Source organism: Sceloporus occidentalis, unplaced genomic scaffold, assembly GCF_023333645.1.
Source record: "Sceloporus occidentalis isolate IW3139 unplaced genomic scaffold, rSceOcc1.0.p SCAF_20, whole genome shotgun sequence".
In the NCBI taxonomy this organism is placed as follows: domain Eukaryota; kingdom Metazoa; phylum Chordata; class Lepidosauria; order Squamata; family Phrynosomatidae; genus Sceloporus; species Sceloporus occidentalis.
In genome coordinates this window covers 12,744,392-12,757,135 of record NW_028317000.1, presented here as the reverse complement: position 1 = coordinate 12,757,135, position 12,744 = coordinate 12,744,392, and the positions used below count along the sequence as shown (strand labels likewise).

Genomic DNA, 12,744 nt, shown 5'->3' with positions numbered 1-12,744 from the left:
TGTAAGTTTATGTTTCTTGTTTAGTGTATTTTTGTGGGTTTTGTCCTTTAATGTGCGAGTTGTAATGTATGGCTTTTATTATAAGAAAGTCAATTAAAAGTATTTTTACGAAAGGAAAGAAAGAGTCAATTCTCAGCCTGGTCGGCAACTATATGGGGCATCTTTTTGTCTTGTCCTTTGCTTCAAGAAGCAAAAAGGCTTGGTTTAGCCCTGGGTGGGTCAGAAGTGAAATCGATGCAAGTTTAGTGTTTTTGGCTTGCCAGGGACTAGTAGCACTCATTCTGAGTAGCTTTGACTGCACTGAATGCAAAGCAAGATATAAATGTAATAATAAAATGATAAAATATAACATAATCCTCTTGGAGGACTGACTATAGGGCCCTTTTTTCTTGAAGAGGGTGCAATCCCCACTTTCCACCACTAGTTGGCAACCTTTGGGCGTCTCTCTTCACTCTCTCACTAACCCTTTCCCCGGCGCTTATTGGCCTCATCCATGAGAGGAGGCGGGAAAAGAGAGGGCGTCCGAGGCTCTGATTGGCTGGCTGAAGAGAAACCCGAGAATGACGGAGAAGGAAGAGGAAACATTCTTCTGAGAGAAATGGTCGACTTGAGCCTCTGCTACCATAGAGGAGGGGGCTAGAGCGTCGCCAGTGAATGGCGCCCGTTGAGGCTGCGCTGCCGCCATAGAGGGGAGAGCTAGAGCGTCGCTAGTGAATTAATGGCGCCCGTTGAACCTCATTGGGAGCTCGGCCGTTGAGGCTCTGAGGCACCATAGAGGAAAGGGCTAGAGCGTCTCCAGACAATTAATGGCGCCCGGATCTAGGCCTCTGAGGCACCGTAGAGGAAGGGGCTAGAGCGTCGCTAGTCAATTAATGGCGCCCATTAGGCCTCTGAGGTACTATAGAGAAAGGGGCTAAAGCGTCGCTAGTCAATGAATGGCGCCCGTTGGGCCTCTGAGGCATCATAGAGGAAGGGGCTAGAGCGTCGGTAGTAAATGAATGGCGCCCGTTGGGCCGCTGAGGCACCATAGAGGAGGGGGCTAGAGCGTCGTTCAGCCACTCCAATGGCGGCTTTCTCGCCGGAAGTGGTGGCGATTCCGTCGAAGACTAGAGGGGAAGCTCCGGACAATGGGACCATAGAGAGGGCGAGGGGAGGAGAGGCCTCCCTGCGGAGGGCCGCTCTGCCTCCCTGGGAGGAGGGGAGGTCTATGGTGGGCGGAGTGGGCTCCTCCGTCCGGCGGCTGAGGCGAGCAAGAGGCCTCCTGAGGTAGGAAATGGCGGCCTTCGGGGGCTGGCTTTGCGCCCCGCAGCCTCGCCCCAAGGGCCGGGAGGCAGGGGGGCCCTTGGGGAGGCCTGGGGGCCCCTGAAGCCGGGCTCCGGGCTCCGGGCCCCGTCCTCGGAGGGCTGCCCCCCAAGTAGCCCGCCCTTAGGCTGGGGAGGGAGCAGCCAGCCTGGCGCCGGGCTTCGAGCCTCGGGGGCTGGGTTCGAATCCTGACTCGGCCGGGGAAGAAGGGTCACCTTGGGCGAGGCGCGCTCTCTCAGCCTCAGGGGAAGCAAGGGAGGGAGGCAGGCCATGGCCAAAAACCAAAGCCCTTCTTGGTCCCATGAGAGGGGTCCTTTGGTTGGGAAGGAGCTGGAGGCACACTCTCTCAGCCTCAGGGGGAGGCAGTGGCAGGAGAAGGCCACGAAAGGGGTGCCTTTGGGGGTTCATAGGTTGGGAAGGACTTGGAGGCACACTCTCAGCCTCAGGGGGAGGCAGTGGCAGGAAAGCCCATGAAAGGGGTGCCTTTGGGGGTTCATAGGTTGGGAAGGACTTGGGGGGACACTCTCTCAGCCTCAGCGAAGGCTGTGGCCAAAAGAAACCCTTCTGAGAAATGTGAAGTTGGAGGCTTTCATGGCCGGCATCCGTAGTCTTATGTGGGTTTTTCAGGCTCTGTGGCCATGTTCTAGAAGAGTTTCTTCCTGACGTTTCACCAGCATCTGTGGCATCTTCAGAGAAGGCTGGCATGGAAGAGAGGGGTGTGTATGTGTGTGTATATATATATATATATATATATAGAGAGAGAGAGAGAGAGAGAGAGAGAGGGAACATGGCCACAGAGCCCAAAACCCCCACAAAACCCCATATGAAGACGCTTGTGCCAAGAAAACATCCATGATAGGTTTGCCTTTTAGGTTGTTCACTGCTTGGAAAGGGCTTGGTGGCACTCTCTCAGCCTCAGGGGAAGGCCAGGGCAAACTCCCCTGTGAAGAGACTTGCGCCAAGCAAACATTCGTGTGAGGTTGACCATAGAGTCGGAAAGGGCTTGAAGGCAGCCACTTGGGCAAGTTGTGCTCTCTCAGCCTCAGGGGAAGGCCATGGCAAACCCCCTCTGAAGAAACTTGTGCCAAGAAAAACACCCAAGGTCTTCAGGTGGCCATAGAGTGGGAAGGACTTGAAGGCACACAAGAGCCCAGCACTACAAGCGAAAGCTTTCCATTGTGCTCTTTGCTAGTTGGAGACATCCCAGTATCCAAAGCCCTTCCTCTCTCATGCAGTTGGGACCCTTGTCGCAGCTTGGAAAGAGTTAGCTTTGCCACCTAATGCCTTCCAGGGAAAGAGCCAAAGCCATGTGCCTTGAAACAATTCAAGGACATGTTAGTCTGTGGTTGTAGAGAGAGCTTTTGTAGCACCTTTCAGGCCTAACTGGAAGAAAGAAGTTGGCAGCATGAGCTTTCCTAGGCTTAAGTCTGCTTCCTCAGATGTATTTGGGGAAGTAGGCTTTAATCTACGAAAGGTCATGCTGCCAACTTCTTCCTTTGAGTTCGTCTCGAAGCTGCTACAAGATCTCACTGCAAACAAAGTGTGTTTCTAGTCCTCACGAAGGTTGGTGTTAAAGCTTGATCATGGATGCTTCTTCGTTTGTATAAAAGCCTCCTGAGCAAAAAAGCAAAGAGTTAGGGAAAAATAAAACAAGTGAGAACACTTTCTTGTGGCTTTATTTGAATTCAGGCTCAGTCAAAAGAGAGGATGGGCTAGCCTTAACCTTCCCTAGTTTTTCTCCTTCCCTCTCCTCCTTTGGTATTCTTTCTTTTCTGGTTATCTACAAGCCGCAGCTCTGTTTGCTGAACTATGGCATTATCATGTCCAGCCAACATGGACAAGTTGGGCTTGGGCTGTTACTAAATGGCAAGGCGATACTTCAAACTGCAGCCCTCCTTTGAAGGTCCGCGTGTCCCTCTGGGTTGAAAGAAAAGTCCGCATCCATTTCCAGGCTTAATTTGATATCAAATGGATGATTAAAAATGCAGATTGATCAAGTAAGCAGGGTTTGTGTGTCTCTTTAGAGCCTGGTGTGCTTGTGGTGAAGCAGACAAAGGGAGCTTCCGGGTTAGTAGTCCCTTTTCTCTCTTGAGCAATTTCCTTCTGGAAGCTTCAGGGCTCTTCTTTGTTTGCTGGAATGTCTTCCTGCTGCAATGCCTCCTCCAGCTCCTACTCCCCTTTCATCCTGTTCCCAGTTTCAGTGGGCAGCCTCTGTTGTGAAAAGATTGCTAGGCAGCAGGTGATAGGAAAGGGCCTTCACCACTGGCAATAGAGAAAAGGCCTTCACTATTGGTGCTGTATTTGTATTTATTTGATTTATATCTGGTGGCCTTCCAAAAACAGGGGTTGAATGGAGCAGGCAAAAAGATTTTTAAAAAGCAGATGCAAATCAAAATGCAAAAATTACAATATTAAACACATATAACCAAATTCTAAAACAAATAAAAAAGGATTCTAAAGTGTGGCTATTTAAAAAGTGCATCTGCCCACCTTTTTAAAGTTGGTTCCTGTTAAAGGTTCACTGTTAAAAGTCTTTCCGGAGACGAAAATATCCTTGCCTGCCAATAAAAGGCTGAGGGCTCCAGCCTAACCTTCCTTGGAAGGGGAAGCCCTTGGGAGTAGCTACACAAAGGCAGTCACTTGCATGGCATGTGTCCCTGAGGATGGCAGGGTGGAAAACAAGGATCTCTAAGAGTCATATGGAGAGTATGGTTGTTTAGGGTAGAAAATGCTGAACTACATGGACAAATAATGTGGCCTCTTACAAGCAGCTTCTGACATTCCTAAAAGTAATGGGAAGGGCAATAAAGGGTAGTGGAGGGTTGGACGTGTGGTCACTCCCAACTCTTTGATTCTATGATAGAGTATTTCCTCCCTTTAGTTACACTGACTTTCTGCTATTTCCCAATGAGATGAAGACTTGGTTCCTCTCCTCCGCAACAAAACCCCGGTAGAAAAAACTGGCCCCAGGTGACCATGTCTCGGTGAAAACCTGAACCTCGTATGTTGCAGTCCAACACTTGCATTGCCTGGCTCCTTTTCAAAATTATTTCACTTCTTCCACAGCTGGGCTTCCTTGTGTCCACACTGCCATTTCCCAATTGCTCATGGCACTGAAGGCAGAAACTCCCCTCTTGGACTACATAGAGGTCTCGTCCTCTGTTTTACGTTACAAGGAGAAGGAGAAAGCGGACGCAGGTGCTGTGGTGCCTGACTGTACCCGGGTCAAACGTGATGGAGCCAGTTCAAACGCCACGGGCAAAGGTAGGGTGCATGTCTCCAAATAATGGTGTAATAGCAAATTGAGACACTCATCATAATGGATCCCATAGCCACATGCCTGGGCTGAACCTCCCAAAAATCCAGCCATCTTTCTTGATATTAACAAACAAGTTCTAGATTTTGAATCTGCCAGGAGCAGGTCTTTTAGAAGTATGATGGGTCTTAACTGCTCATTCAAGCCAATCCTAAATACTCTGCATTACAATAAAGTTACTTCACTGAAATGCTGTTTTTGAGAAGCCTGCCTTCCCTCCCAGGAATAATGTGGGGATTGTGGCTAATTTCAAAGGGAGCAGGGAAGCCTTGCGGGGTTGACACGGCTTCATCCTTTTAAACCAAAAAAATGATTCACTTTTACACTGTGAGCTTTCATGCCACCACATCATTGGCCACAGTGTTTTTGGAAGCTTTGGAAAGAGCATGATCAGTTCGATAGCAGACGATCAAAATTGCCCCCGAAATTAAATGTGGGCAGAAGTCTGCTCCTAATTTTGGAAAATGAGTAATTTTTGAATGCTGGAGGACTCTTTAAAAGGTGAGTTGACACTCTTGGCACTCTTAAGAAGAAATAGCTCATATCCCTCTTTTTGGACAGAAAAGGGGGAATTTGGAGAGGTCATGGGCCACAAATATAGCAGTGCTGCAGTTTACCTACCCTGGGTTAAATACTGAAGAGCATCAATGGGGAACCTAGATATCCACCCTCAGCACAAGCAGACACGGTGCCCTTATTACTGCAGGGGAGCAGCTGGTTCCAAGTGTGGTGCCAGGGAGTGGCCAGGAAGAAGCGGGAAGCTCCTGGAGACAGGAGTACCTGATAGCCGAAAGCCATGGCCGGCCAGTTTGTATGGTGTGTGGTAGTGTCCTGAGCTCATCAGGCCCTGCAGCGGCCCGCAAGCACATCCTACAACAGCACGCCCACTCACTCGACTTCAACCTAGAAGAGAAGCACAACATCTTGGAGGCCTGGAGTGAGGGAGCTGTCCTGCCAACGGTAGAGCCCCAACCCTCGCTGGAAGGTAAAGTCCCCTTTCCCTGGGCTTGGCAAAGTTACTTTTTTTGGACTACATTTCTGCCCTTTACCCATACTGGCTGGGGGATGCTTTGAGCTGTCGTTCAAAAAATGTTTGTTTTCCAAGCCCCATTTTTAAAATTGCACACACTCCAGTGGTGTTTGCAGATGGCTTCCAAAGGAGCGTCTTTAGGAAAATATCTGCCAAGGGAATGCTTGAAGCCAGTCTGGCTGTACTGGCTTGAGGGGGCGATGGGTAATATAGTGCAATACATACAGAAAGTGACAGGTTGGGATGACTGGCTTAAAATGTCCTCTGTATAGAAACACCACATCTTCCATTGGTTATGCTTTCCTCTTCTTCATCATATGTCTGCTTAAGCGTCTTTTGTGTGATGGGAAAGTTTCATTGTGACATAAAGAAGCTTGATGTGTTCAGGGCTGTGTTCAGACAAGGGCTCTGGAGCAGAGCCATACCGAAAGTGGATGAGGATCTAATGACCAATCTCATCTGTTATTAATAATTGATTGGTAAATTTTGCTATGGTTGACATTGTGTTAATTTAGCCATCTACAAACTGATGACCAGATGGGACTGCAGCCCCCATCATCCTGCACTGTTGCCCAAACATCTGGAGGGCACCAGATTGTGACTTAGACATCAGCCTCAGTGTTAAATCACTTCTATCATATAAATAGGAATTGCTTATCTTTTAGGCTAGCCTTTAGAGGTTTGAGTTCTGAATTGTTGCAGCCTGTCTATGTGAGTCTTCCCAGTGTGTTACATGGAGTATATTCACACTGCCCTTTGAGCCACCATTTAGTTATGACCTTTCCTGCCCCTATTTCATACCTGGTTCAAGGGCTCAAATAGACCCTCAAAGTTCGAGGTGTGCCTGTCTTTGTCCTAGAGGCACAGAACAAACTGAAAACTAAAGTTTAAAATGAATGCGTTGAATATACTAACATAGGCTGAACTATACAGCCACGTGTATATGTTCATAGAAAAAGTCTGCAAGTCTGATAGTTATTGGGGAAGCAAACTGTTGGAAGGCTCTGGAGGATTGTCGCTGACGACTGCAAACTCTCTCAGCTCCAGCTTCCACAATTCTGCACATGCTTTGGATGTGAAATTCCATCCATAAGGGCTAGAAACTTGCCTCTTATGTGGTGTGATCATAGAATAAACACAGGTGCAGGTTTTGATTCCATTTCTAAAACTTCCTACGCCAGGCAGTTTCGGTGGGAGCAAGCAGCAAGCTGAAATTGAAGTTCTCCTCGATTCAGAGGAGCAGCCATCGGGTCGGAAACGTGGGCACCTGAAAGCACGCTGTGGTGAGTGGTGGTAGCCACTTCGGCTATCAGTCTCACCCCTAGAACTGTCTCTTAATCCCAGTTGACAGCGCTGAACCCGTTACTACTGTTTTATCTATGTATGGTGGCCTGCCTTTGTCTTTCTCAGACCTAATGCTGAGAAGAACAACAGGAGATCTACACCTTGGCCTCCAGATGATTTGGCCTACAGCTCCCACAGTTGTTGGCCACAGCTCCCTCACTATGGGCTTTGCTGGCTAGGGCTTCTGGGAGTGTAGAAGGACTCTCTCTATACATATAGTTTGTCCAGTAGGGTTGAGAGAAGCCACCACCTGATGAATCTCATTCTTCACAGTTTTCAAAGCTATCCAAGAGTCTCTCCCCTGTTCTTGTCCACATCTCACCACTCTGCTGTTGTCACTTTTCTTTCTCTTTTAACCTTCACATAAAAAACATTTTAGTTTGAGAGACAAAACTCCCAGCTGATGGCCACTAGTCTAACCCATGGGCTCCTGATCCTGTGGTCTTCTTTTTCTTTGGCAGAGTTGTTACACTTAGACCCTGAGCGACGAGCACAAGGTCGGCCGAGGCGGCACAACTCAGACAGTGCCAAAGACGTGAGGAGCAAACAATCCAGCAAGGTGGCAGGTAGTGCCAAGCTACATGGCACATGTGCTCAGGGCCGATTCTTGATAGTGTTTCTCAATCCATGGGAGCATCATCCTTCTTTTCCCTCCTTCCCACCCAGCCTTGCAATCCAGGCAGTCACTGTTTGTTTGCATGTGTGAATGCTGTGGTTCCGTGAAAGCAGCTGAAAGCTACTGAATTTAGACTTGAGTCATCCTGGTTCAGGTCCTCTCCGAACCATGAAACTCTCAAGTAACCATGGGTGAATTACATACAATCTCAGGCTCTGGAGGCTGATATGAGGATAGGTGGATGAAAAGGGGACTCATATGATGCCTTGAACTTGTTGGAAGAAAAGTGAATTACCAGTGTGTAATGTATAATAAAATACCCTAAGTGTATATTACCTGTCTGCCTTGCACCCTTTCAAATCAAGTTTCTAGCACTTGCAATTGCCAAGAGAGACTTGAAGACATACAGTGAGAGTATGATGGCACTTCAAGCATAAACTGTTGCATAAGGGCTGCTATCACATAAGGGTGTTTTCAGTCATCAGGAGACCCTTCCGTAACTGGTTTGCTCCTTCCACATAACAGGCAGAAGAAGTCTTGCAGACTGGGTTGTGCAAAAGGAGGAGGTATGCAGATTGGTTTGATCTACATAACCCAAAGATCACAGAATGTAGCTTCGCTTGGTGTCTTGTTTTTCATGCTGTTAATGTGTTTGTCTCATGTCCACTGGGCAGCTCTCGAATCCTTAAGGCTCTGGATGAAACCGAGAAAATATAAGGGCAAAATCTGACTGAGGTTCAGGAAAGTCCCCCTCCCTACCCCTGCCAACATCAATTTTGCTGTTGCAGAGTTTTTTCCCATTGACACTTGTTATTTGGGTTGGTACTGAATTCTAGATTATTACATGAGTAGTCAAGGGATGCTATAGTTTTCTTGCATTGGGAGTTGGAGTAGATGACTATTGAGGTATCTTACAGTTTGTGACTTCTGGATTTGGGGATTCAGCATCTTTATGCTTAGTTTCTTATGATTATTTTGCATTGCAGGGAAGGAGTGGCTCTCAGAGTGTGGTGTCCCAGGTTCGGCACCTGCTGAAATCCGGATCTTCACTGATGGCACCTTCCCGGCTGGATTCACCTTAAAACTGTATTGCCGGACTCAGCCAGGTGTGTAGTGATCTGGAGAAGTGGTAATGGTGGAAGGCGTGATGGTGTGTTGATTTTTAAGATTTTGCATCTTTACCATTAAGTTTTCAAAGCCATGTACAACACTTCAAGATACAGAACTTTGTCTCAACCAGAACTGGGGATCTTATGACCATCAGGCCTGGCCACTGTTGACGAATCATAGCACTAGTTGTTCATCGGTGTTTGGAATTGAACAGCCAGTCTCATCTGTTCCTACCCACACCAATATGTTTAGCCCTCAGAATGGGATGTAATTCTGCTGTAGCCCACACCTCGCATCTTTTTGTATAACCTGTTGTCATCTTGTCAGTGGTTGCAAATGCCTGTCACTACACACTCAGCTGCAAAGCCACATGCCCAAATATACAGTAGTTGCATGTATCCAAAAAAAAATCAGTCTTTAGGTATTGCCTTTCAGGAGTTTTCTGGAAGCTGCCATTCCCCCAAAGGTAGGAGATTCATTAAGAGCTTGGAGCTTGGATTGAAGGCAAGGAATTGGAACATTTTGTCAATGCATTTTGTTCAGCGATGACCCAAAAATGGTTTTGTTTGTTGGTTTTAAATTACAGAACCACCTCAAGACTCTGGAGTTAAGACAGATACAAGGAAGAAGAGAACAGTGGGTAAGTCTACATTACAAATTCTCTCTCTCTCTCTCTCTCTCTCTCACAGTCTATGTTAGAAAGAGGTTTATATCTTCTTAACAAGGTAGTTGATAGCTGGTAGGCAGTTGTTAGTATCATAGAGACATCTTTCAGTACCCATGAGAGAGCTGTGTTTCATTCCACAGCAAGATCATGCCACTGGCTTCTATTTTCCTCCCCATTCCAATAGTAATTTCATTTGTCTGTTGGGTTAAGGAGTCCTGGGACAAGGGGCTTTTCATACTACAGTGAAGGTTTGTATTCTGTGCATATGCTAGTCAAAGCAATATTTAAACATTGACACAAACGCATAATGAGAATCTGTGGCTGCATTTTGTATAAAAAACACAGAATTTCTAGTCCTCCTTTTAAGAAGATATTTATATAGAAAGTGGGAGTGTTTGTATATAATGATAAAGCATGGTTTGCTGGTATGAGAAAAGAGAAAAGAGCCAAAGGAAAGTGCAGTTTTCTTGGTTTCCTCCCTTCCCTGCCTATACTGTGAGGAAAGAAATAAACCAGCACTCACTCTCACTTTGTCTGATTCCTAGCCAGTCATTCCATGTGAGCCAGGAATTGTGGATTAAAATGAACAGATTCCCATCTTGGCCATGAAACCCACTGGGTGACCTTGGGCAAGTCACATTTCCTCAGCCTCAGGGGAAGGCAATGGCAAACCTCTGAACAAATCTTGCCAAGATAAATTCACTTTAGGGGTGCCATAAGTCAGGAATGACTTAAAGGCCCATCACCACCACAATGAAAATATTTAATAATATATGTTTCCCTTAAGGTTGCCAGAAGGCACACAGTAGCAACAGTGACAAGGCAGGGGTCTTTCCACCACCATTTAACTGTAATACTTCTAAGGGACCTAGAGACTGCTACTGTGGAAAAGTGAATAGCAGATAGTCTGACCTGGGTTTCTTTCTTAAGGCAGTCATTCATAACCTTGAGACCTGAGATATCAGTGACTGCAACTCCCACTGTCTGTGGCCAGATGTTTTGGGGAATGCAGCCAAAAAAAAATTATCTGGATACCAAGGGTGCAGAGCCGATATCCTAGCAGTTTTATTATCCACCAACTTTCCTGTTCTCTCTTCTGCACGTCATCTCCAGATCGAAACTGTTCTGTGTCTCTGCTGAGGCTTCACTCCACCGATTCTCCCCACCACCTCTGCTCAAGCCAAGGTGCCACCTCTCGCCCTCTGACCAGCTCTGCTGGTAGCAATGCCAAAGACTGTGGTACCAGAGCCGGCCAGCGAGAAGCCTCAGCGGGCAAGGAGGATGCCGCCCTCCTGGCCAAGGGCTTCAACCCCATCTGGCGAGCCCGCTTCCTCATGGACTTTGATGCTGCCGCCGGTCACCTGGTGTGCATGGTTTGTGAGTACCCACTGAGGCGCGTGTGCCTGGCCACTGTCAAGCGGCATATCCTCCAGTGCCATGCCGAGACCCTCAACCTGCCCCGTGAGGTCCGCCGCACCATCCGTGAAGTCTGGGAGAGCCGGAACCAGTCTTCCCCTCCAGCCCCGAAGAAGTGAAGGGCTGGCTGGTCTCCGTCACACCACAGTACTCTTGGATCAGCCTCCTCCTGACCTAGTGCTCTCCACTTTGGTTGGACTAGAGCTCCTACAGTCCCCCAGCTGGGCATAGCTATGCTGGCTAGGGGTGTTGAGAGGTTCTAGTCCAGCCTATTGGGAGGGGGCACCAGTTTGGGGAAAGCTGCACTGTGAGAAATGAGGGAAAGTTAATCATTCCATGGATACCGTAGTTGTGGGGTGGGTGATTATGGCAGTCAGTGCCAAAGTGAATTCTCTGCCCCACAGGATGATACATTCTGTTGTTGATTTTGCTTCTAAAGAGTGAAAGTAGCCAAGGCTTCTCCTTCTTCCATCTTCTCACCCCTTCTTTTCATGCCAGCTCCTGCTATTCACTGCAAGTGGAGAGAGGCAGACAGGAGTGAAAGTGGGAGCAGGCACAGTAAAACCAGCAAGAGAAGTTACTGCTGCCTCTCCTCCTCCTTTATATGGATACTTTTTTGTTTAAAATAAGACTCAGGGCAGAACCTTCAAGCTGCCGCCAGCTCCTTTCCCTTATTCACAAAGCTTTGCTTCTCCATTGTCCCCAGAGATCCTGGGAAGGGGGCAGAAGCACTGCTCTGGATCAGCCTGTTGGATTGTTTGTTGTAATGAATCAGTTTCAACATTCCCAGAACAGTGAAAACAAAACAAAAAACAAGATGCTTCTGGTTGGTAAGAGTATACATCCTTTCCTCCTCTCCTGATACTAGAACAAGGAGCACACTCTACTTGTACCCATGGTCGGGTGCTGAGCATTTATGCCTGGCTGTGGTTTTCCCAGACACTCACCCAGAGAGGGAGAGAGTGGAGCTGTCATTAGGTAGGACATTCACATGGCAATTCATTATATGAAGAGACAATAAATTATTTTTTATGATATACCCCTACTTTCTGAGGGTTTTTTTAAAGTCTGTGCTTACAGCACTATTCTTTCTCTTTCAAAAGCAGCACTACCTTAGAATGGATCAGACGTTTGTCCACTTGGCCCAGAATAAGGGAACGGATGGTCTAGGACCCACAGATGGGCCTCAGCCTCATTTCAAAACTCTTATGCTTTGCAAATGGCCTGCTTTCAACAGCACCAATTTTCAACTGACGTGACAGTGGATCTTAACAGGAAACATTTCCTACATCTGATGTCTAATCAGACATGACCAACTGTCAGCAGCTCTCCAGCAGGGAAGAATTGTGTTGCTTGCTACCCAGTCCTTTTAACCAAGAGTGGTTTGAGTGTTGGACTAATATTGGAGACCTGGGTTCAATTCCCAGCTCAGGCCACTGGGTGACCTTGGAAAAGTCACATGCTCTCAGCCTCAGAAAAGGGCAATGGCAACTCCTCTCTGAACAAATCATAGAGTTGGAAGAGATCACAAGTGCCATCCAGTCCAAACCCCTGCCATGCAGGAACTCACAATCAAAGCACCCCGACAGATGGCCATCCAGCCTCTGTTTAAAGAAATCCAAGAAGGGGACTCTACCACTCTCTGCGGGAGTGTGTTCCACTGTCGAACAGCTCTTAGTGTCAGGACGTTCTCCTAATGAGGGTGCTGTAGTTTTCATCCATTGGTCTGAGTCTTAGTCTCTGGAGCATCAGAAAAAAAGCTTGCTCCATCTTGATCATGACACCCTTTCAAATATTTAAACAAGGCTAGCATATCACCTCTTAACCTTCTCTAGGCTAGCTAGCTCCCTAAGTCTCTCCTCATAGGGCATGGGTTCCAGACCCTTCACCGTTTTGGTGGCCCTTCTCTGGACACACCCCAGAGAAAACCCCATGATAGGTTT

The 12,744-nt window shown here is 47.5% G+C and overlaps 1 protein-coding gene across 5 annotated transcripts; it reads left to right on the top strand.

The window, feature by feature from the left end:
* Positions 1-717: 717 nt before the first annotated feature.
* Positions 718-11,840, top strand: SPINDOC (spindlin interactor and repressor of chromatin binding). Of its 5 annotated transcripts, none has more exons than XM_089483737.1 (8): positions 718-895; positions 4,369-4,566; positions 5,325-5,603; positions 6,830-6,931; positions 7,454-7,558; positions 8,595-8,714; positions 9,305-9,358; positions 10,499-11,840. In XM_089483737.1, the coding sequence occupies exons 2-8, from the start codon at positions 4,410-4,412 to the stop codon at positions 10,918-10,920; spliced, it is 1,239 nt and encodes a 412-aa protein (XP_089339863.1). In that variant the 5' UTR covers positions 718-895; positions 4,369-4,409; the 3' UTR covers positions 10,921-11,840. The 5 variants fall into 5 exon arrangements, with proteins under 5 accessions (XP_089339863.1, XP_089339862.1, XP_089339861.1 ...); XM_089483736.1 differs by lacking the exon at positions 718-895 and adding an exon at positions 956-1,266; XM_089483735.1 differs by lacking the exon at positions 718-895 and adding an exon at positions 1,382-2,018.
* The last annotated feature ends 904 nt before the right edge of the window (positions 11,841-12,744 follow it).

What these genes read in the sequence shown, in the direction of transcription:
- SPINDOC (XM_089483735.1), top strand. An exon ending in TTCAAACGCCACGGGCAAAG is followed by an intron (nt 4,567 to 5,324) that starts GTAGGGTGCATG and finishes TTATTACTGCAG; the next exon opens with GGGAGCAGCTGGTTCCAAGT. An exon ending in ACAATCCAGCAAGGTGGCAG is followed by an intron (nt 7,559 to 8,594) that starts GTAGTGCCAAGC and finishes TTTGCATTGCAG; the next exon opens with GGAAGGAGTGGCTCTCAGAG.